The following is a 25,251-nucleotide window of genomic DNA, read 5'->3' as shown; positions in this document are numbered from 1 at the left end:
CTTGTTTTATATACAAGTGTTTCACATATAGCAGTATATAGATTATATATATATATATAAATATGAATATATTATTTTCTGTGTATGATTTGAGTCCAGGAGAGTGTGTTGAAGGAACGCCTCACTGTGCCGACGACACGCGTCCCGTATGATGAATGTACGACTCCGGTGCTTCGTTACCGTCTACGATCTCCTGGTGCTAACGATGATTCTGACGATGACTCTAACGATGATTTCTGATGATGATTCTGACGATGATTCTGACGATGACTCTAACGATGACTCTAACGATGATTTCTGATGATGATTCTAACGATGATTTCTGATGATGATTCTGACGATGATTCCTAATGATGATTCTGACGATGATTCCTAACGATGATTCTGAGGATGATTCCTAACGATGATTCTGACGATGATTCCTAATGATGATTCTGACGATGATTCCTAACGATGATTCTGACGATGATTCCTAATGATGATTCTGACGATGATTCCTAACGATGATTCTGACGATGATTCCTAACGATGATTCCTAACGATGACTCTAACGATGACTCTAACGATGATTCTGACGATGACTCTAACAATGATTTCTGATGATGATTCTGACGATGATTCTGACGATGATTCCTAACGATGATTCTGACGATGATTCCTAACAATGATTCTAATGATGACTCTAACGATGACTCTAACGATGACTCTAACGATGACTCTGACGATGATTCTGACGATGATTCCTAACGATGATTCTGACGATGATTCTAACGATGATTCTGACGATGATTCCTAACGATGACTCTAACGATGATTCTGACGATGATTCCTAACGATGATTCTAACGATGACTCTAACGATGACTCTAACGATGATTCTGACGATGATTCTAAAGATGATTCTTTATTTACCGCTGAACTTCACTGATTGTTTCGCTTCAGAAAGGCGGCAGCGCTTTATGATAACTTTCATCAATGTGTCATGAACAAACAGATAATTATAATCTAATTATATTAGTGGTTGTCTGTATTATTATGAACACTATATTGTGTATATTAAGATTTGGCAGTGCAAGTTGCGTTTTTAAAACCGCTCAAACTTCCATTTTAGTCTGAGAGTAGATTAAGCCTTGTCTGTGGAACCAGGGGGAAGAATACAAAACACACACTCTTACAGGCACGATTACACACACGCACACACACTTACACACGCACACTCACACACCACATACCCAAACTATTACACACACGCACTTACAGACACTATTACACACACACACGCACACTTACACACACACACTTACAGACACTATTACACACACACACACACACACACTTACACTCACTCACTCACAAACCACATACACACACTATTACACACATACACGCACTTACACACACACACACACTTACACGCACTCACTCACACACACACACTCACGCACTCATTCACACATACTTACACTCTCTTTTACACACACACACACATGCACACTCTCTTTTACACACACACACACATGCACTTACTCAATCACACACCACATACACACGCACACTTACACGCGCACACTTACACTCACACACACACACTGACACACACACACACTGATTCACACAGGCACTTACACACATACGCACTTACACACATACACGCTAACTCACACACCAAATAGTCAAGTCACCTTTATTTATATAGCGCTTTTTACAATACAGATTGTTTCAAAGCAGCTTTACAGAGATAACAGGAAAATAAAGTTATAATAATATTGTTAAATATAAAATTAAATGTCCCCAACTAAGCAAGCCAAAAGCCAATGGCGACAAAGGCAAAAAAAGAGACATAGGCCTACACACGAAATACACACACACACAACCACGCGCGCTTACACACACACTCACTCAGTAGAGGTGGGCGATACTGCAAAATTCGGTATCGATCCGATAGCAAGTAAATACAGGGTCAGTATCACCGATACCGATACTTTTTAAATTTAAAAGTATGCACTTGAACTTACATGCACTTTCCTGTGCTAGAGCAGTGTGTCATGATTTATGAGGCGAATGCATCATTAATATGCTAAATCTGAATACGTTTTCATGACCACTAAATATTTTGTGATTTGTGATCTCAACTCGCCTGTAATTGATCAGTGACTTTTACCAAACTACCCTAATTATAGTAATGCACTATTGTACACTAGCCTACTGTTCAAAAGTTTGGTGACTGTAAGATTTTTAATTTTATTCTGCATTAATTTGATCAAAAATACAGTAAAAACTGTAATATTATTACAATTTAAAATAGGCTATTCTGTCATTTATTCCTGTGATCAAAGCTGAATTTTCAGCATCATTACTCCAGTCTTCATGATCCTTCATGATGAGAATTCATTTTAATATGCTGATTTGCTGCTCAAGAAACATTTCTTATAATTATCAATGTTGAAAACAGTTTCATGTTTTTGTGGAAATGTATCATGATGAACAAAGTTGAAAGAACAGCCAGTGTAAAACCCTTGACTGTCACTTTCGATCAATTTAATGCATCGATCCTTGTTGAATAAAATTAAACAAATCTTACTGACGTCAACATTTTGAACCGTTATGTAAACTTTTAATTTGTTTATTGCGAAATAACTCTCGATTGTTTCTCTGTCATCAAGGCTTCGTTTCCCAAACACACTGAGACAGAAGCACCAGCATCGAACGCTCTCTGGGATTGATTAGTTTCGTCTTGTATCCAGATGACTAGGAGAAATAGTTCTACCCTACACAATTAATCGCTAACATTCGCTTATTTTTCAACTTAGAAGCTTTTTTTTACGCTCTGAAATGCGTTCTAAATTAATAAAAATTACTGGTAAAAAAACAACATTTGGATCGATATTTTTATGTGAGGATCGATCCTTTTCGATACCATGTCAGTATCGAAAGTATCGATACTTAAGCATCGATCCGCCCACCCCGATCACTCACACACACACACACACACGCACTCATACGTGTGCCAAGTGGACGATCACGCCTCAGCAAAGCATGACACACTAGATGCATGAGGTTTAATGCATAAAATGTTATTGATGAAAGTTATCTTTATAAAGTGTTCCCGATAGATGTCGCACACACGCTGCACACGTCGCACTGTGCGTCTGAGCATTATAAGCTAAGCACTCGATAAAGCTTCGTTCTGCAGGGTTCAGAGATTAAACCGCTCTACTTTACCTCACTAACAATAGAACAGACCTCAGTTTACGACCCATTTGAGTTTCTTACTCTGCCGATAAAGCCCAATTCTATGGAAGCTTCTTTCCGCCACAGAATAAAACATTTTAAAAGACAATTGCGACTTTTTATCTCCCAATTTACATCTCGACAACGAGTTTTCATCTCGCAATTCTGACTTTATTTCTTAGTCTTGCGAGATTTAATGTCAGAGTTGCGTGATCTAAAGTCGCAATTGCGTGTTATAAAGTCGGAATTGCAAGACAGTCGAAATTCTGACTTTTTTTATCGCAAATTCGCAATTCTGACATTATAGCCTATCACGCAAGTGTGAGGAAAAAGTCGCAATTATCTTTATTTTTCATACTGTGGCGGAAACAAGCTTCCGTAGAATTGACCTAAAACGTGTTCCCTTATTATATATTATGAGATGGTTAAGCATGAATCAGGTTTATTTCTAGGACACTAGAATTGCTGCATATTAATGCAATACCTATCAATAGTCGTTTGCTCATTCTGAACCTGTATGCACTCAGTTTTTCAGTGGAACAAAAAATAAAAGGACACATTTTGAGGAAACGCATCTTCTTGATGCAGCTTTTTTTAAAATCCATATGCACAATATGTCAAGTTATATATGATGCTTTATGCACTGATTCATGTTCGCCACGTTTAAAATCCTTAACACTAAAATGCTGCTGATTCTGAATGTCACCGTGCAGAACAGAGCTTCGTGAAGATGATTAACCCTCATCCTTCCCTCACACTTTAACACATCTTTCCCTCACGGCTTATAATGACCCAGACCGCTAAAATTATACTTTTTTTTTCAGAAAGCTTATTTTATGTAATTTTGATAATATTTTTAATGCAACTTTTTTGGAGATTTTTATTTGTATTTTATATACCTTTAATTTACTAGATTTGATCAATAAATAATAAATAAATTGTAATGTAAGCACATTCCTCTCATTCTTTCAACTTAAATTCAAAATAACTCACAATTTCATGCATAACTCTTTTAATTCAGCTCTAAACATCTTGCATTGAGTGTCTTTGCCGACCTCTTGTGGAAAAATAATAATATAACATGATATTTCATGGTCTAGACGGCCGAGAGCCTAATGGTGCGTTCACGTGCTATGGAAATATATTTTCCACTTGTGAACTGGTATTTTCCAGTGTGTTGCGTTCAAGTGCTTTTGTTGTCGTAATGTGGTGAAAAGATGGATATCCAGACCTGTTATTTAGCTAAAACTATTTTAGATTGCTTAAGTCATCTGCTACAGCAAGAAGATGATTTCTCAAAACTCAAACGGTAAATAATATGCTGTAGCCTGTATTTTCTAGATCATGAATAGTACATATTTTTACCATTCACGACTTTCGCGTTGATCTCCGCCATTTTGAAAACGCGAAATCTCATCTCGGCAACTCGTGCATCAAAATATTCTATGAGCTGCCCAGTGTAAAATACCACATGAGGGGGTGTTCATGTGCATTTCCCACGTCGGCTTTTGGTATTTACCATAATTACCATAGCACGTGAACGCACCATAAGTCCCTCCTCTTCCGGTGGACCATGTGACCTTATTTCAGAAAAATATTGTATGGTAGTCAATGGCGAGAGACAACAAACATTTGGATCTCGTTTGAATTGTGGCTTGAATTACACATATGATGTTTGTCAATTTAAAAGATACATTTTGATGTAAAACTGTTGAGGTATAAGACTGAGAAAATACGTAATTACAAAGACTACAAACCCTAAAGGCGCGCATGTGACGTCATACCTTTTCTCTCAATGAATGAAGCTAACTTTACTGAAGCTAACGTCTGTCATGTTTTCTATAGTCTAACGTTATCGTAACATTACGCCGTCATGCCTGTGTGTTTTGTACCAGACTGCACACACACAAGCTTGGTGACGAACACAGTGCGAGACGAGAGATGTAGTTCATTGAGCGATTTTCACAGAAACGTAATGTTACTCTTCTGTTTTATGACAAACTGTGACTTTCTTGACTTTCATAATTATCTTTTAAATTGACAAACATCACATGTGACCCTTGATCACAAAACCAGTCTTAAGTCGCACGGGTAAATTTTTGGGAATAGCCAACAATACATTGTATGGGTCAAAATTATTAATTTTTCTTTTATTCCAAAAATCATTAGGATATTAAGTAAAGATCATGTTCCATGAAGATATTTCGTAAATTTCCTACCATAAATGTATAATACATTTATTTTTGTGAGTGAATGCAGCACAATCGCGAACATAAATGGACAACTTTAAAGGCGATTTTCTCAATGTTTTGATTTTTCTGCACCCTCAGATTCCAGATTTTCAAATAGTCGAATCTCCACCAAATATTGTCATATCCTAACAAACCATACATCAATAGAAAGCTTAATTATTCAGATTTCATGTGATGTATAAATCTCAATTTCAAAAAAATGACCCATAAGACTGGTTTTGTCATCCAGGGTCACATATGTGTAATTCAGGGCACAGTTCAGACGGAATAAAAAGATAAGGTTGTCTCTCGCCATTGACTACAAAACATATTTTTCCCGAAATAAGGTCCCGTGAGCCGGAAGCGGAGGGGGCGGGGCTTAGGCTCGAGCTGTTCCGCTGGGTCCTAAAGTCAGTTTCTCTTTAGTATGCATTCAGATCATAGACTGTAAAGATACACATGTACACATTATAAAATAATTTTTATAGCATTTTTAGTTTGACTTTTGATCATTTTTAGGTTTTTCTGTGTGTACTGAAGCATTCCTTTTATTCCCAACGCGGTCAGATTGACTCGCGAGGGAAGGATTTGTTACTTTTTAAACTTTTTCTTTTTTTGTGCGTGTGTGTTCGTGGTTCAAGTGCGACAAAAGTCCTGTGTTCTTGGACCCCCTCTGATGAACACTCAATAAAACTAGTTTCTGACCCGAGGGAAGGATGATACGGGTTTGGATCGCGTCTCATTCTCTGAACAGTCTGTGATCTGGACATGTTTCTCCCCTGAGACTGAGACACGAGCCTCTGTTAGTTCGACATCAGAATCTGTAAGGGTTTCCACGTCTTCCGAACGACCTTCCTCTCACATTCAGCTCAGGTTTACACTAGTCCAAGTTTACAGATGTTGGTTAGCAGGGTTAGGACTGTCGATCGTACGCCTGCATCGGGAATGACATTTCCAGTGTTTATCAGTTCAGTGTGAGAAACGACAGACCGGATCGCTTGTTCATTCCTGTTTGTATGACGTTCCTGAAGAACTCGTGATTGATCAACAGTTTTGAGTGTTGTCTGTTTTTTTGCTTTCGAGTGAGATGTGAAGATACTGCACCTTGTGTTTGACCCACTGAATAAAAGCTCTATCTCAGACACGAATCCTGACCTTTGACCTTTTACACTGCCACAATGCTCTTAAACTTGTACGTACCAAACTGATGCTTAAACCCAAGGTGCACTGACAATCACAATCATCACGTGAATAAAAGTGATCTTTTCAAAACGCATACAGGCTTTTTATGTTTAATTCTTTACATTCATATTAGTTTCACTTATAAATGTGCATTTATTTCCGCATTGACTTGAAAATGCTCTATTTAAACTTAAATGGTTGTAATTCCAATGCTTTGGAAAAATAGACATAAGTCTTGTTTTAAAGAAGACACTTGGCAGATTATTGTAGAAGTGAAATAAATGATGAAAGTCAAAGGGATTTTTAAAATGAAAATGTAAGAATATAAAATATCAAATATATATTTTACAAAACATGTTTTACTCTAAAACTGAAAGAAAATCAAAGCCATAAATCTGAACAAGTAGTGTTACAAATTTGAGGTTGATTATCTTTATTTTCAAAATCCATCACCAAATATGAAAACTAGAGATTGTACGCTTTCAAATGATATGTAGTTTAAGATTAATTTGTTTAGTATAGGATATTACCGTTTTAAATATGTAATGTCTGTGGGCCGGTGACACTGTCAACAAAATGACATGCATTTATATTTTATTTTATTTTACCTTTATTTTACCAGGAAATAGTCCCATTGAGATTCAAAATCTCTTTTTCAAGGGAGTCCTGGCCAATTCAGCAGAATAATAGTTCCATATTAAAAAATACATATACAAACATTAACAAAAAACAAAACAAACAAGAAAAAAAGTACATTTTGGCAATTTATCATACTCTCAACATAATGACCAGCCGCTCTCGGTAACAGCACGTGTGCAACTAGTACTCAAATAGTCCTTTATCCTCATTTAAATTGTGTCATTGTCGGTAAACAGTCAAATTTTAGCTGATTTTGCAATTTATACCAGGAAAACGGTGCAAAAGCTTTAAAGGCACTTTCACCGAAGACAGTTCGCGTTCGTGGGATTTCATACATCATTTGCCCATATGATCTAAGATTACATTTCCTGGTAGTGACTTTAATAGACAAAAGAGAGCATAAGTAAGAAGGCGGTTTACAAAGTATGGCCTTAAAAAGAAAAATATACCATATACGATTGTGCAGAATGGCCAACCAACACTCTCATACAAGCCACAATGATGAGTACGGAAACTGGAATTAGTTACAAATCTTAGTGCTGCGTGATATACTCAATCCAGCATTTCCAAAGAAGATTTATTTGCATGCATGTATAAAATATCACCATAATCCAGCATTGACATAAATGTTGTTTGTATAAGTCTTTTTCTCGTACTAAAAGAGAAACAGCCTTTGTTTCTATAATAGAAACCCAACTTTACTCTTGTTTTTTTTGTTAAACCCTCTATAATATATGCTGTTTGAAGGACAAATTTTCTTCTAAAAGGAAACCAAGATATTTATAGACTGATACTCGTTCAATTACTTTCTCATCTAATGTAGCAATGGGACAAGCATCTTCTGTTTTCCTTGATTTAGAAAAGCACATCATTTTAGTTTTATCTGAGTTTACAATTCTCAATTTCTGAATAATTTTAAAAGCAGATTGCAGGTCCTCAATAGCACTTGTAAAGGCTGGAGCAGAACAATACAAAACAGTATCATCCGCATAAAAATGACACTTTGCACTTGTTACATTTTGACACAAGTTTTTTATATAAATAGTAAATAAAATGGGACCCAAAATGGACCCCTGAGGGATACCATTTTGTTTAAGTAATGAGTTTGAGGACACACCATCAACACGAACACTCAAATAATTATCAAACCATTTGACGGCTTTTGGAGACATTCCAATATCCAGCAATCTCTGAGACTGGACATAGTGGTCAACTGTGTCAAACGCCTTTAAAAGATCCAAAAACAGTGCAGCACAATATTCTTTAGAATCAATAGCACTTATAAAATCATTTAACACTTTCATAATGGCAGTGACAGTGCTATGTTTTTTACGAAAACCCGACTGTGAATCATTTAAAACATTTTTTGTTAGTAAATAGTCTTTTAACTGGTCACTTATAAGCTCTTCTAAAACCTTGGCTAAAGCAGATAGCTTAGATATTGGCCTATAATTATGTGGGTTTGATCGGTCACCACCCTTTAATAAAGGAGTGACATATGCTGACTTAAAAACACTTGGTATTAATCCAGTTTCAATAGTCAGGTTGAAAATGTGTGTTCAAGGTTCTGCAATATTTAAAAAGTATGGATCCAACCCATCAGGACCAGCGGATTTCTTAGTATTTAACCCTATAAGAGCATCATACACCTCCTTCGTTCCAATAGCCATAGGAACAAGATAAAAATCGATTGGTACATTTTCCCTAGACAAAGAGCTCTTGTCGTCTCTGTTTTTTTGCATGCTCAAACAACAACCCAGAAGATATAAAGTGCTGAATCAGGGAATCTAGCATACTTTTCCTGTCTGTAATAATTTAATCGTGTAACTTCAATATATTTGGCATAACAGTATCCCTAGAGTCAGAAGACAGTGATTTTATAACTTTCCAAAATTTTGAGGGATTAACTGAGCTATCACATATTTCATTTACATAAAAATCTGATTGAAGAATAACTTGAAGATTTTTTGTATTTTGATGGTCCAGAGCTCTATAGGTTTGTGTTATAATGGACATTTCAGTCATATTTCTGCTGTAACTTGGTGTTCACGTCACACTAATAAACAATCATCAAGTCTGGATAATGGAGGTGAGATTGCACGTGTCGACCACTAGAGGCCGCTGTCGCTCTTTAGTCACTGCGTGATGACGTCACGACGACCATTGGATTCAGACTGTCGCCTCAGAACACACAACACAGGTGAGCTGTTTTAAAACTGCCAGGGCCTCAAAATGAGACTTTTACGAATTATTCTATATAGTTAAATTCCCCCTGTGGTGAGAATCAAGTTTTTAATGTTGTGTATATGTCTATGTGGTGTTTATAATATGTTTTAACTAAGTCAAACCATGTGTAAATTCATAAGTCGACAGCATTGCTGAGTATTTTCTCCTTAAAACTGCAGTGAACCAAAGACAGTCTCAAAAACACGCTTTGAAATCGCTGGTGTTTCTGACGTCACAAACTACCTTGTAACCAATCACTCCGAGTGAGTGGAGGGTGGGCTCATTTGAGAGAGAGAGAGAGAGAGTGTGTGACTGTGTATGTGTGAGAGAGCGAGAGTGTGTGTGCAAGAGAGAGTGAGTGTGTGTTTGTGTGTGAGAGAGCGAGAGTGTGTGTATGTGTGTGAGAGAGCGAGAGTGTGTGTATGAGAGCGAGAGTGTGTGTATGTGTGTGTGAGAGCGAGAGTGTGTGTGCAAGTGAGTGTGTGTGAGAGAGAGTGTGAGTGTGTTTGTGCGAGAGAGAGTGTGTGTATGTGTGTGTGAGAGCGAGAGTGTGTGTGCAAGTGAGTGTGTGTGAGAGAGAGTGTGAGTGTGTTTGTGCGAGAGAGAGTGTGTGTGAGAGAGAGCGTGTGTGTGTATGTGAGAGAGTGTGTGTGAGAGAGCGAGAGTGTGTGTGCAAGTGAGTGTGTGTGAGAGAGAGTGTGTGTGTTTGTGCGAGAGAGAGTGTGTGTGAGAGAGAGTGTGTGTGTGTATGTGAGAGAGTGTTATGGTCAGTTTCCAGCATTCAGACTCCGATCAAAACTTTGCATCTGCAGTTTCAACTTTAAGCAGGAAAACGTCTCAAGATTATATTTTATGCAACCAATATAATCGACTCCAAACGTAAATGATTTAATACTTTATTTGTGTCATATTTACAGTGATGAATTCTTCATGGCTCCATGTTCATTTGTAAGACACGGAACACCCTTTTACTGTAAAGATATTTCACAACTTTAACAAAAAAATATTTTTAAGAAGCAATTAAGAAATACCATAACAAGCCAGTAGTGAACTTATGATTCATGAACTGAAAGATTGTACATGAGTTCATATGGATCTGATTGTCATTAAAACAACATTTGGCATCATAACAATCATATTTACAGTGAAAACAACTGTATGTACAGAATTTCATGTCATGATGTGCTGTGAATATACGTTACAAATAACCAGTAACACCATTTAAAAGAAATACTTGAGGTCCATTTTACACTCATATAAAATATAGAAGTGTTATAATGTTTTAAATACTGATTTCAATAATAACTGAAGCACATGAGCGCAAGTTTAAACATGAGCAGATCTTTTACCCGACACATTTATTCATTTTGATAACATTTTAATATGCAATTATTTAATATTTTCTAAATGAAACTATAATATGCCTGTTGATGTACTGTAGTTCATAGATACAGCTTGCAGAAATCTTGAGTTTGAATGAAAGCATTATTATATCACAACACTGTTTTATTCATGATTCTGATGGTTCAGTAATATCTGATAAGATTTCTGAACTAATGACGGCGTCATACAGCAGAAACCTGAGCGTGTCTTTCAATAAACACACACGGTAAACATGAAACTGTTTTGAGTGATTGATAATGACTGTACATCCGAGTGGCTTTTCTTAAAGTATTTGTTCACTTCAGAATTACAATTTCCTGATAATTTACTTAAAGAAATGAAGGTTTTGGGATTTTTCTCCGTATAGTGACTTCAATGGCTCCAACGGGTTGAAGTATTTCTTTGAAATACTTTAATAAAACGCAGGAGTCTCAGTCAGCTGACCTTCCACACACTGAAATCATCACAATAGTTAAGTGTAATTTATTCCTGTGATCAAAGCTTCAAATTAACTAGCATATTGTAGCAAATTGCTAACATGAATTAGCATGTTTTAACATTTTGCTTGTATGAATTAGCATGTTGCTAGCATGTTTTAGCATGTTGCTAGCATGTTTTAGCACGTCGCTTCTATGAATTAGCATGTTTTAGCACATTGCTAGCATGAATTACAATTGCTCAACGTTGTTATCACGTTATACCATGTTGATAGCATGAATTAGAATGAAGTAACATTGTTAGCATTTTTATAAAATGTCCGCTGGTTTGTCTAGATAAGACTCTTATTCGTCGGCTGGGATCGTGTCGAGACTTTGAAGCTGCACTGAAACTCACATTTGGACCTTCGACCCGTTGGACCCCACTGAAGTCACTATATAACATATTGCTAACATGAATTAGCATGTTGTAAGCATGTTTTAACAAATTGTTGACATGAATTAACGTTTTAGCATGTTGCTTGTATGAATTAGCATGTTTTAACACGTTGTTAACATGAATTAGAATGAAATAACATTGTTAGCATTTTTATAAAATGGCCGATGGTTTTAAAACCTTAATATCTTTTTGACTGTAGAAAGAAAGACATGAACATCTTGGATGATGTGGGGGAGAGTAAATTATCAGGACAATTCTAAAGTGAACTAATCCTTTAAAACATAGACAGGGATTTTAAACTATTCAGTAAATACTGAGCAGTTCAAATGTTCATCTTACATACGATGCTATTGAAGAAACGCGTGTGAAATGCTGCTGTTTGCATCAGGACTGAAGCACAGATGCTTCCAGCGGGTCAGAACTCGTCCTCTGAGCTGTCGGCCAGTAGCATGGCATTGTCCGGGCCGCTACGCACTTCTCTGGGCGGCTGAAAAGGACGAACATTGAAGCAAAGTCACAAGATTAAATCCATCAGTACTCAAGCTAATCTGCTGAAGCTTTCAACGGGCTCAAATGATAGATTGATAGCACAGTTACCATGTTGCTAGCATGTTTTTAACAAGATGTTAACACGATTATCATGTTGCTAGCACATTTTGATTTGGTTTAATCATGTTTTAACCCTAAGCTAAATGCAATTAGCATGTAGCTATTCACTGCTAGCATGTGTAACAAAGTCATAAGATTAAAACCATCACTACTCAAGCTAATCTGCTGATTTGGTTTGTGCATTATGCAACATTGAGACTACATTCACGCTTGCCAGTGTTTCAGCTCTGTTCAGATTCAGAGGACCATCCTCTGGTGTTTGAACCTGTCTCTCCTCTTACAGTTCCTGAAGAGCATGTGAGTGGTGCTCGCCGTGTGCAACTACGCCACCCCCTGCACTGCTAGCATGCTTTTAGCAAAATTCTAACACGATAAGCATGTTGCTAGCATGTTTTTAGCAAGAAGCTAACATTATGAGCATGTTGATAGCATGTTTTAAAGACCCACTCCGATGAAAATAGTGTTTTTCTAGGTGTTAACATGTTCTTGTGGCATTTTTCTTATGTTAGAGGACATATCTTTAGAAAAATAGGCTCAAAGTTGTATTTCTGAGTATTTCTACATTCAAATGGCTGTGAATCAGTAGCAGACGCAAAAATGCCGTTTGAAATAGACTGGAGTTGTGACGTAGTAACTCCACTGGGCGGGGCCACAAGCTCATACTCCCCGCCACGCCCGCTCAGGTTCTGAGGAGTAGAGAAGACGATGGCGGATCAACAGCTATGTGCGGTAGCGGGTTGCAATGCTAAGAGGAGAGATAGTGGTATTAGCTTTCATGCTTTACCAAAACATGTTGCTGTGAGAGATAGATGGTTGACGTTCCTTGGTCACGGCAATGATAAAAACCACAAATCGGTTTGCAGTCAGCACTTTACAGAAGACTGTTTCACCAACTGGCAGGAGAAGAAAATGGGCTTCGTCAATAAATTGTTTTTGAAGCCGGATGCAGTGCCTTCCATCAAGACACCATCAACTGGACAGCCTGTGTCTTTACCGGTAAGTTTATTTTTTTTTCTTTCGGGAGCTAGTTCAACGATCCCGCCTGTTTGCTAGCACAGTGCGGCCAAAGTGGCGCTTTTCTGTCAGGAGCTAATTCAACGATCACGCCTTTTTACTCATTAAATCAGCTAACGTTATCTACCGGGCAAAAACCCCAGTGCTGCATAATGTGGCAACTCTCTGTTAACTTAACTTCATCTGTGTTAAAGCGTTGTAGATTATAATGTAATGTAATGCTTTTCACAGGGGCTTCCCCGTGCCTCCGTGCCAACGGCTCCGCCCACAACGCAGAGGCGAATTTCTAATGAGCTACTGCCGCTCTGCTGAAGCGAAGTCCCAGAAAACGGCACAGGTTTTGTGATTTTGGCTAAAAATGGCATAATCATAATTTAAAGACCACTGGGAATGTTTAAAAATAGCTAAAAAATATGATCGGAGTGGGACTTTAACTGGATTCTAACATAAGCATGTTGCTAGCATTTTTTTAACAAGATGCTAATGTTATTAGCATGTTTTTTTTAACTAGATGCTAACATGATTAACATGTTGCCAGCATGTTTTTACCAAGATGCTAACACAATTAGTATGTTGCTAACATGATTAACATGATGGTAACACGATTAGCATGTTGTTAGCATGTTTTAACGCAATATTTGATGTTATGCTTGACTCTTGACAGTGTTTTGTCGCATACCTTCCTCCTCTGGTGTTTGAAGCTGTCTCTCCTCTTGCGATGAATCAGTCTGATGCTGTAAAGAGCACCGACCAGCAGAAGAGCACCAGCTATCCCGATGCCAACCGGCGCCAACATCCCCGACACGTAACCAGCCTACCAGGGGAATACGCAACATGTTTTAATCTCTTCTGCTCACCAAAGCTGCATTTATTTGATCAAAAATACAGTAAAAACAGTGAAATATAAAATTACAATTTAAAATAGCTGTTGTCCATGTGAATATATAGTAAATTGTTTATTCGTGTGATCAAAGCTTTAAATGAATTAGCATGTTTTAGCACGTTGCTAGCATGTTGTTAGCAGTTTTTAAAACATTGCTAGTATAAATTAACATGTTTTAATATTTTGCTAACATGTTTAAACACATTGCTAGCACAAATTAGAATGAATTTGCATATTGTTTTATCATCTTACTACCATGTATTAACATTGTTAACATACATTAACATGTTTAAGCATGTTACTAGCTTGAATTAAGTTTATGGCATGTTTAAACATATTGCTAACATTAATTAAGTTTTAACACGGTGCATGAATGCATTAGAATGTTACTACCATGTTTTAGCACTTTGCTAACATGAATTATCTTGTTGCTACCATGAATTAGCACATTGTCAGCATGTTTTAAAACGTTGCTAGTATGAATTAGTATGTTACTAGCAGTAAAGTAAGCTTGTTGCTAACATGTTTATCATGTTGTTAACATGAATCATAATAAGCATATTACTTACATATTGTTAGCATGTTTTCACACATTGTTAGTATGAATTAGCATGTTGCTAACATGTTTAAACATATTGCTAGCACAAATTAGAATGAATAAGCATATTGTTAGCTTGTTTTAATACATTGTTAACATAAATTAACATGTTTTAGTATGTCACTAGCATTAATTAACATGTTTATATCACGTTTTTATCTTTTGCTAACATGAATTGACATGTTTTAACATGCTGAGTGCATGTATTAGGATGTTGTTAGCATTAATTAGAATGAAATAACATTGTTGACATGTTTAGTGCATTGCTAGCATTAATAAACATGTTGCTAGCCTTTTTAACACTTTGCTAACATGAGTTAACCTGTTTTAACACATTGCTAGCATGAATAAGCATGTTGCTTCCATGTTTTAGCACAATGCTTACATTAATTATCTTGTTGCTAACACGAATTAGCACATTGTCAGCATGTTTTAACATGTTTCTAACATGAATAAACATGTTTAAGCACTTTGCTAGCATGAATTAGTATGTTTCTAGCATGAATAAGCATGTTTTTTAACATGTTAACATGAATCATAATGAATTAGCATATTGCTAAAATGTTGGCATTTTTGCACATTGCATTTTGTTAAAACATTGATAACATGAATTATCATTTAGCTGGCATGTTTTAACACTGCTTACATGAATGACCACATTGCTAGCATTAATTAGTATGTTGCTAGCATGAATTAGCATGTTTTAACGTTGTTAACATTAATCAGAATAAATTAGCATATTGTTAACATATTGTTAACATTTTTAACATATTGCTAGTATGAATCAGCATGTAGCTTTCATGTTTTAACATGAATTACTGCTGACATGAATTAGTTTTAAACATTATGTAATGTAGTTTTAAAACATAACATTGCTAGTTTGAATTAGGATGTTGATATCATGTTTTAGCACATTGCTAACATGAATTAGCATTTTGGTTACATGTTTTAGCACACTGTTATCATAAATTAGAATTAATTTGCATATTGATAACTTGTTTTAACACGTTGCCAACATGAATTAACAAGAAGCTAGCATGTTTGAACGCTGGTAACATGAATTACCACATTGATAACATGTTTTAACACATTGCTAACATTAATTAGCATGTAGCTAGCATCTTCTAGCACGCTGTTAACATGAATTAACAGGAAATTACACTTTACTATAAATTCATATAGAAACAGCTATTTTAAGTTGTAATAATATTTCACTGTTTTAACTGTATTTTCAATCAAGGTGAGTAGAATAGACTCTTTCAGAAACATGAACTAGCGTTAATATGAGCATGAATGTGCGCACCTTCTCTCGGATCAGCTCCACCCAGCTCCGCACTGCACACAGCAAACACAGAACGTTAGTAGTGAAGCTCCTGACGAGGCTCATGCTAGCATGGCTGTGTGTGTGTTCTCACCGAGGCCCTGGTTCCGCTGCACCCAGACGGGGGGAGGGGGGATCAGGCTGTAGGGCGGCCGCGTGTGTGGAGCCAGGGTGCTCTCCATCAGGTCCTCCTCACTCTCCTCCTCAGACTCCTCCTCCTCGTCTTCATCAGGCTCTTCTGTAAGACAGAGACGGCGGTTCAGCCCGCGGCGTGTCAGAAACTAGCGCTTTAAACGCACGCGCACCAACCTGTAGATTCCAGATCTTCTTGAACGACCGCCAGGGTCTGATGGTTAACTGAGCTCTGTGTGATGTCATCGTCTGCAGAACCAATCAGAACGGTTTACAAAAACACATTCGTTCATCTTGTAGAAGCTGATATGATGTTAAGGTGTTTCTAATCTAATGTTTAGTTTTTTTAAATTATGTTGGCCTGACCTTCAGACTGTTCTATATCTTTTCTAACCGATCCGACTTACGGTTTCCTAAAAATGACAATCAAAAATCATAAAAAATGCTATAGACTTACATTGAGGGGGTCAAAACTTTAATTCAATAACTCTATTAGTATTTAAGCTACATCGACTACGTATCTATCACTGGGAAAGCCTAGCAACTAGCTTAGGACATGCTACTCAAATCATGCTAGGTACATGTTAATTCATGTTAGCAAAGTTTAATTTCCTGTTAGAAAGTGTTAATTCCTACTAGCAGTGTGCTAAATCATGTAGCAACATGTTAATTCATGCTAGCAACATGCTAAGTTATGCTATCAATGTGCTAAAACGTTAGAAACATGTTAATTAATGAAAGCACCGAGTTAAATCATGTTAGCAACATAGCTAGCAGTGTGCTTAATCATGTAGCAACATGTTAATTCATTCTAGCAACATGCTAAGTCATGCTATCAATGTGTTAAAACGTTATAAACATGTTAATCCATGAAAGCACCGTTAAATCATGTGCAAAATGCTAAAACATGCTAGCAGTGTGTTAAATCATGTTAGCAACATGTTAAAACATGCTAACAATCTGTTTAATCATGTTAGCAATGTGTTAAATCAAGTTAACAACATGATTATTCATGTTAGCAAGTAATGTTAAAAAAAGCTAACAATGAGTTAAATAATGCTAGCAACATGCTAATCATGTTAACTAGGGATGGGCATGATTAATCGACGATCGATTATTGATCATTAAGAATTTCGTCGATCACGTTAATTTCTTATCGATTATCATTAAACTAATGCTGCTGCGTTGCGTAGTGTGAGTGGAAAGTGAACGTGTTCCCCGGGCTGGTTGGTCAAGTTAGCGCGGAGGTACCTGTGCATCCCGGCAACGTCAGTCCCCTCAGACCGGGTGTTTTCAGCGGCTGGACTGAAGCCTTGTTTACACTCGACGCGTCCGCACGAGCGCGAAGGTGAGCGCGGCAAAAATGACGTCATTGCGGTATTCGGTGTTTCACAGGCGAGCGCGTCGAGTATAAACGCCTCGTCTGTTTGGGGAGGTGCGCGCGCAGTCTGTGGAGACTCGCGCTGCAGAGCCAGGCGAAAGTGTAAACGAGGTTTGACGGTCAGGTTGCGGTCGCGTCTGACCTCAGATCATGTCATCAACATGCTTATCTTTCTCAACAAAAATCAGTAGACTGGTGTAGAAGTTGTATGTGAGTTACTAGTTATTTTTTATGAGGCTTTGTTAAGTAGCCTAGCCGAATTGATTGTTACAGTATGTAGGCTAATTAATCTCTCTCACCCTCTTTCTCGACTCCGTTCTTGGATAGTTTTGAGTTACATTTTGACAAAACCTGTCAGATCTAAGAATTATTATGTTTTTGGTTAAGTTATTGTTTAACATGATTTTTTTTTATTATTTATTATTTTGGAACAAACGAGGGTCTCTGTTTAAGAACGCCAACTCGCAGCTGCAGGTTCCGTTGCTTTCGAGCACCGCAGCGCATATATCTTCAAGTTTAGCCTAACCAAACGTCCAGTTTTACTGCCACAAGTTGATCATCTTGTAATAAAGACCTAATCGAGGAAAAACGCGCTGTATTTTTGTATTTTCATTGCATTTTTAATTTATAAAAATAAATAATGAATTTGAATATAAAAATATGAATGATTAATCGATAGTCGATCGTTAATTCTCCCGACGATCGACTAAGAAAATTTAATCGAATGCCCATCCCTAATGTTAACCACATGTAAAATCATGTTAGCAACATGCTAACAATATAATAAAACATGTTAGCAGCATGCTAAAACATGCTAGTAACATTTTTTACTGTCTTCAAACTTCAAGCTCTTCAAAGTTATTTTAAACTTTCAGACCTGACTTTTTTTTTTTTCTTAAAGTTTGTCATCAGCCTTTACTTATCTAGTTCTTCTCATAAGCATTCTCACTTGGCTCCAGTGACGGATCAGGTTCAGTGACGGAGGCTCTCGCTCCAGACGTCTGCCAGTCCGGCGTTCCTGAGAGAAGGACATCGGAGGAAGTGTACACCGTTTCCATGGACACCATTCGCTCTGTGTCTCCCGTCGTCACGGCAGCCGGCGCCACGGTGACGGACACCACGGATGGCGATGCGACGTCCTCGAAGATCAGAGGCAGGTCTTCGGATGGCATGGTGGCCTCGGTGCCCAGCTCCAGCACGCTCACTTCTTCTGGAAAAGGGAAATGCAAAGCCATCAAACACAGAGCTGCTAACATTAATAATGAACGTGCAGACGCCTCTTTTAGCAGTCAGCTCCACTTTCCTCCAGTACAACTCAAAATAGAACGTAATTAGGCTGCCGGCGGCGTCCGCTGGGGTTCACAGTGCTACTGTACTCAGAACCAGAACTCTATACTCGTATTTTATGACAACTATTGGCTCTGTTCTTTGATGAAAATACTTCATGGAGAGATACACTGTTCCTTTGGGTTGTTTAACATTAAAATTATAGACTGTAGAATAAATATGTTCGTAGGGTGCGTGACGTCACTCATAGTGTTTCTGAAGAGCATTTTTGAAGCCCAAAGTGGGCGGAGCCGGCCGTCGCCATCTTGGCAGCGTCACTCCCGGATAAACGAACATGTGCAGCGAGGCGGATTAGCTGAGGTGACGTGACGCTAACAGACAGCAGATAAACGGCTAGTAGTGACATCAGCGGCAATCCACCTGTCACTCAAGTGGCCACGCCCTTAGTTATGCAGAACTATAAGGCTGAATATAATTTAAACGGATGAGTTATAAAAAAATTCACCCCCCTCACAGTCGTCATGAAGGGCAAAATTAGCTATATAGACCAAAACCACTTTTTGTTCCAGGCTGTAAACATGTTTATTTCTGCTGTGAAGTTGTGCATTTTAACATGCGGGTCTATGGGATTGAGTCTCTTCTGCAGCCGGTCTCTAGTGGCCAGTGGATGCATCTGGTGCTCTTTGCGTGTTGGTCAAAAATTACCAAAATTAATTATTTTATTTCAATACAATGAATGTACTATATTTTAGTTCGATTATGTTTTTTATTTAAAGCTCTAGTCCGTAACTTTTTTGTGTTTAATAAATTATCCAAAATAATTTTTTGAGCGAGTACATGACCAGCCAGTGTTCAAGCCTCTCTGCTTGCCGTAGCTCGATTCTAAACGGAAAGCTTGTTTATAATGTTGTTAACTCCCGTGGTAATGGTGGATTTTATCGGTGAACTCGAGCATGTGTTTGCGTCATTACGTCACATCTGAACACGTAAAGAAGAGTCTCGGCTAGTAGGCTACGAGTGTGAGGATGTTGAGCTGGAGATTTATAGCCTTTTCTCACAGCACTTGATATTATTAAACTTATAAATTTGATGGCGGATCCAGAAAAGTTCAATCGATAATCATCTTTGACAGCTGGAGACTCGCCGCTGTAAAAGACTTCGGATCGGCTACAGAAGAAAAGAGACTGCAACCGGCCCATGCGGAAACAAGGATAACATCGGAAGGGATTAAATGTAGTCACGCAATGCTGATGTTGTTCACATTAACAATTTGAGAACAAAGTTTAATTTGCACGTTTGACGTGATATGATAAGCGATCGTTAGATTTAATCAGCACGATTTACTGCAATGCTTTTTCCCTTAGTTGGTCAGAACAGAAGTGGATGTTACTTGTTCAGCACATTTTCCAGTGAATATTCTTATGTTGGTCATACTTCCCAAAAGTGTAATCTGTGATTGCGGACGGCAGTCTCCACACCGGCGACTGACAGCCGCACGTTCTCCTCAAACATCGGATTCCTCCGCGCTGTGCCGAGCCGAGGCACAACCCTCGTAAAGCTGATCGTTCCCCGAATAACTGCAATAGCAGATTTTGAACAGAGATGGCGACAAATAGGAAAACTACGGACTGCAGCTTTAATATTTTGTTTTTTATCTTATTTTTTTAGAATAAATTATATTTACGCTGTATTAATAATCCATTTGGTCTTTAAAAGACAACTAAAAAAATATTATCCATCAACCTATATTTAATATAATGAAACTGTCTTTTCATGGACTACTGGGATGTATGTGTATGATTGTATGTGTATGTATGTACTGGTGTGGTTTCCGTGCTTTCAGTTCTTTACCATTGTTTGGTTGCAGGTGGTAACTGTGTACCTTGTCTGTACCACTTCTTTTTCATAAACTATGGGCCCCCACATATAAGCTTTTTTAAGCTTCTTTGGCAGATTCTGATTCTGTACCCCTGCTGTATTATAAAAATTGCTGGTAGTGGTATTTGTGAAATAAAAAAATCAATAAAATGTATTCACTTTTTGAGCATAGACCTCAAAATTAAATGTCCAACTTAAGCTGTGGTCAATCTTGAACGCTTTAGAGCGACGGACTGAAGTTTGATCTCTTTTTAAAGACCACACTTGGCAGATTATTGCTGAAGTGAAAAGTTTTAAAAACGTGAACTTTAAAAAAGGTCCAGAATTTTACTTGTATTGTTATAAAAAATCTGCAAAAATAATATTTTGTATTTTTATATGAAATATATATCTTCAAAAACATGTTTTACTTTAAAACTGTGAGAAAATCAAGGCCATAAATCTAAACAAGTTGTGTTGCACATGTGAGGTTGATATCTCAGTAAATGAGGGTTCAGTGAGAGTGTGTTCGGCTGCAGTACCAAACGCTTCCACTAGAGGAAACTCTCTCATTCATCAAATGTGACTATTTTTTCAGGACCATTTAACCTGTTCGAATCATGTCCATGATTTTTCACACTGCAAGTGCCAAAACCTTTACCAAGTTTCATTTAGTAAAATTTTCTTAAAAAAACAAAATGTTAAATTTTTCGGTCAAAAATGACCGTCACTTCCGTGTTGGTCTCAAGAGAGAGATCGGAAGGTTGCCGCTGGGTTAAATGCGTGTGGATCACTGACCTGCCCGCAGATGAACCGGTTCCGTCCACGTATCGGCCGCGTCCAGCAGTTTCGGTCCAGACGAGTCTCCGCTGGGAACGCCGGTCAGTGAGTCCGAAGGAGTCTGAAGCGTGTCGGTTCTCGGAGAACACGTCGTCTGAGAACACGGGAGAGAGTCCGTTGTGTCGCGCGTTCGCTCGTCTCCGTCCTCGTGAATCCCGCCGGATTCCCCGTGCGTAACTCTCGGAGCAGATGTTTGAGCAGCCTCGGGATTGTGTGAGCTGACGGTCAACAAGGATGAGTTGGAGGATGAGTCGAGTGAGTGAGTCCTGGTGTCTCTATCATCTCCTCCTCCGTTATCCAGCGACTCCTCGAGCGTCTCCCGGATGGAGAGACACACCGCGACCAACAGGAGACTTCGCAACCTCAACATCGTCGCGGATCCGTCACTCGAGCACGGAGTCCGGAGGTGGAGTGAAGCGTGAGCGGGTCTGAAACACTCAAGCACACTTCCTAGAAACAGGAGCAAGGAAGGAATCCAATGTGCGGTGGAATAAAAGACAGATTTTCATACAGTTAAACAGTCGAACCTAAAATTATTCAGATATAATTTTTTTCACTAGTGTGTGCAGTACACTATAGTTCATTTATGTAAGTGAGGAGGGCAAAATAAAAGTAAACTGTGACATATTATACACAAATATTATTCATACAGTGGACTACTTTTATAAAAATTTGGGAGCAAAAGTAATTCCGACACTTTGATCATGTTTTTTCTTTAATAACTAATGCACCTTTTTACACCACAGACTGAACAACATGAAGCATTGCTTGGTATCTTGTATTATCTAATTGTGTAGTTAAATTTACCAGCTGACAGATATTCAACATAATTCATGTGTGAGAGTCTAACAAAAGGACGGACAAAACCTGTCAAATATCAACTGATTTCATAACTCATATTTTATTACCATTTTTAAAAGTATAGCGAATAAACTGTGGTAATGTGAGAAATGTTGAAGGTGTCTGAATATATTTTGGTTTGACTGTATTTTCATTTTGTCATAAGAATGAGTCTGGTATGCATTGGTTTTAGACAGACTGACTGAATTGGCTTTACTATTTCTTTTCTTCATCAGATATTGAACATTATTGAACTGATCTGAATCAACATTGATCTGAATAAAGACATTTTTAGAGCTGAATGTGTCGAATATTTAAGTTTTCATCCTTGATTCTGTTATTTCCCTCTTTATGACAGAAGCTGCTTTGAAGCAATATAAGGCAGTCAGCCGGCACCAGCAAATCTTTGGTTCAAATATCTTCTATTGAGTTCAACAGAGCCACTAACTCGTACAGGTTTAGAGCAACATTTTGGGTGAACTATTCCTTTAAGAGATAATTCATGTGTAGCATTTTTAAGGGTATATTATTTAAAGTCCCCCTGTTGTATCCCTTAAAACTCATCTTTGATCACCAAAATTACATATTTTTAAAAAATTCCTTCATGCCTTGAATGTAACTCGACACCTCTTGTTCTATGAATATGCAAATGAGCCAGAGATCCACTCGTTGACCTGATTGGTTTATAAGACTTTAAAAGAACCTGCCATGTCTATAATGGTGCTTTTATGAAGAATAGAATTTACAAAGGAACATCATTTCACTAGGAAACAACAGGCGAATAATGAATGTACAATTTCCTCAAATTGTTTAAATTGCATCCCTTCGTGCGATGATAAATTATTCAAATTAAATGCATATGTTTTACTGATGTATTCCAAAGATTATTTATTTACTGTATTAAAGAAAAAAATATGATTAAACATTGGTTCTGTATATTGGTATATCACACTTAAAATGATCAGTATTGGCTGTAAACAACAACAACAACAACAAACCTATTAATCTCTAGAATTGTTGGATGTATATTCAAGATTTTATTGTTTTGTGCTGCTAGTTTAACCACCCATTTTGTCCTGGTCTACATTTCCTCGCTCTTTCTGCAGCAGTAACTTGACACACACACACACACACACACACACACACACACACACACACACTACTGCAATCATCTGCCAGTGTCTAAAAATAGCACGGAGACAATGCGCCCTACTGTATCATCCATTAGGTTTCCATGCAGTTATGTTTATTGATCATAAATCAAATGTATGATGTATACAATATGCTAACATGCGTACTGTAATTGCGTGCATTATTGTACTACATTTTTTTCTGTCACTGAACACCTCATATGTCTGATTCAGGCACTATTATAATATGCTGCGTAATTTCTTTCCATATGTGAATGCGCAATGGCCAGATTCTGGTTCTGCCGCGTCACGTGCATTACAGCATGCGAACCCTGACTGCTCTTCTGGACAACTTTAATATGAAGTAAACAAACACAATGGCACATCATCACAGTAATGACGCAGATCCTCACCTGCTGTGTGTGAACGCGGATCAGGCTCATGTCCAGTGCACGCGCAGTGTTTCAGTCACCCGTTCCCGCTCTTAAGAGGCATTATAAGCGCTCGTTGCTGTTATTCCTCAGTGTGCGTCAGCTCATACCACACTGAAGTTTCCTCTGAATCTCGTCTGCGCCTGCGCAGTCGACTAAAGCCTGCTCACTGACAGCGCGGGAAACTTCAATAATTAATGCTCTAATTATTTTTTGAACACACACATTTGAATATAGGCAAGTATTTGTTTAATGATAAAACTATTTTCCGCTCAAAAACTAATATTATTTGCATTAGTACAAGGATGCATGCAACCAAAAAAATCTGACATTGATAATTCCAAATAGCATAATGTAATAGGTTATTTCTGATAAAATAAAATAAAATTGAATTAGGGTATCTAAAGAACTTTTGCTAAAGCTTTAAAGCCCCCCTGTGGTGAAAATCCGGGTTTTAATGTTGTTTATATATGTGGTGTTTTTAATATGCTTTAAGACAAAACACGTGCAAATTCATTATTATTTTCTCCTTAAAGAAAACTGCAGTGAACCAAAGATGGTCTCAAAAACACGGTTTGAAATCGCTGGTGTTTCTGACGTCACAAACTACCTTGTAACCAATCAGATCAACGTGTGATCGTCAATGAGTGGATCTCTGAGTGCTGTGAGTAAGTGGAGGCGGGGCTCATTTGCATATTAATAGAACCGCGCAAGGGTGAGGCAAGGGTGTCGAGTTACATTCAAGATTTTTAATTTAAAGCATGGAGAATTTTTTCTCAAGTTTAAATATGTAATTTTGGTGATCAAATATGAGTTTTTAGGAATACAATTATTCACTACAGGGGGACTTTAAAGGGATAGATCACCCAACCGTTTAATCACCCTCAAAATATTTTTAAGAATGTTTGTAACCAAACAGTATTTTGGGCACCATTGACTTCCATCGTAGTTTTCCCATCCACACTATGGAAGTCAATGAATGATGCCCTACAACTGTTTGGTTACAATACAACCATTCTTCAAAATATCTTCCATTGTGTTCACCGGAACAAATAAACTCATACAAGTCTGGAACAACTTGAGGGTGTTTAAATTATGACCATTTTTTTAAATTTGTTGGTGAACTATCCCTTTAAAAATAGTGGTTCGTCGCATTAATTT

General features: G+C 37.7%; 1 protein-coding gene across 5 annotated transcripts; it reads right to left on the bottom strand.

Annotated features, from left to right (window-relative positions):
• Nucleotides 1-10,388: 10,388 nt before the first annotated feature.
• Nucleotides 10,389-24,258, bottom strand: armh4 (armadillo like helical domain containing 4). Of its 5 annotated transcripts, none has more exons than XM_077200026.1 (8): nucleotides 24,073-24,258; nucleotides 21,648-22,139; nucleotides 18,655-18,915; nucleotides 16,502-16,573; nucleotides 16,287-16,430; nucleotides 16,175-16,206; nucleotides 14,070-14,204; nucleotides 10,389-12,254 (listed from the first exon to the last, which is right to left on the bottom strand). In XM_077200026.1, exons 2-8 carry the CDS (start codon nucleotides 22,057-22,059, stop codon nucleotides 12,183-12,185), a joined length of 1,128 nt encoding a protein of 375 aa, XP_077056141.1. In that variant the 5' UTR covers nucleotides 22,060-22,139; nucleotides 24,073-24,258; the 3' UTR covers nucleotides 10,389-12,182. The 5 variants fall into 5 exon arrangements, with proteins under 5 accessions (XP_077056141.1, XP_077056142.1, XP_077056146.1 ...); XM_077200027.1 differs by having other exon boundaries at nucleotides 18,655-18,912; nucleotides 24,073-24,229; XM_077200031.1 differs by lacking the exon at nucleotides 16,175-16,206 and having other exon boundaries at nucleotides 24,073-24,254.
• Between the last annotated feature and the right edge of the window lie 993 nt (nucleotides 24,259-25,251).

The sequence above is a fragment of the Siphateles boraxobius genome, unplaced genomic scaffold (assembly GCF_051911475.1).
Source record: "Siphateles boraxobius isolate OS27281-9 unplaced genomic scaffold, OSU_SipBor_1 115, whole genome shotgun sequence".
Lineage (NCBI taxonomy): Eukaryota > Metazoa > Chordata > Actinopteri > Cypriniformes > Leuciscidae > Siphateles > Siphateles boraxobius.
This window is presented reverse-complemented; position numbering and strand designations above follow the sequence as displayed.

Excerpts from the sequence above, each read along its gene's own strand:
- armh4 (XM_077200026.1), bottom strand. The coding sequence starts at position 22,059 with ATGTTGAGGTTGCGAAGTCTCCTGTTGGTCGCGGTGTGTCTCTCCATC. Across the intron at positions 16,431-16,501 it reads AGAAGATCTGGAATCTACAG|AAGAGCCTGATGAAGACGAG; the intron begins GTTGGTGCGCGT and ends TCTGTCTTACAG. Across the intron at positions 16,207-16,286 it reads GCAGCGGAACCAGGGCCTCG|TGCGGAGCTGGGTGGAGCTG; the intron begins GTGAGAACACAC and ends TGCTGTGTGCAG.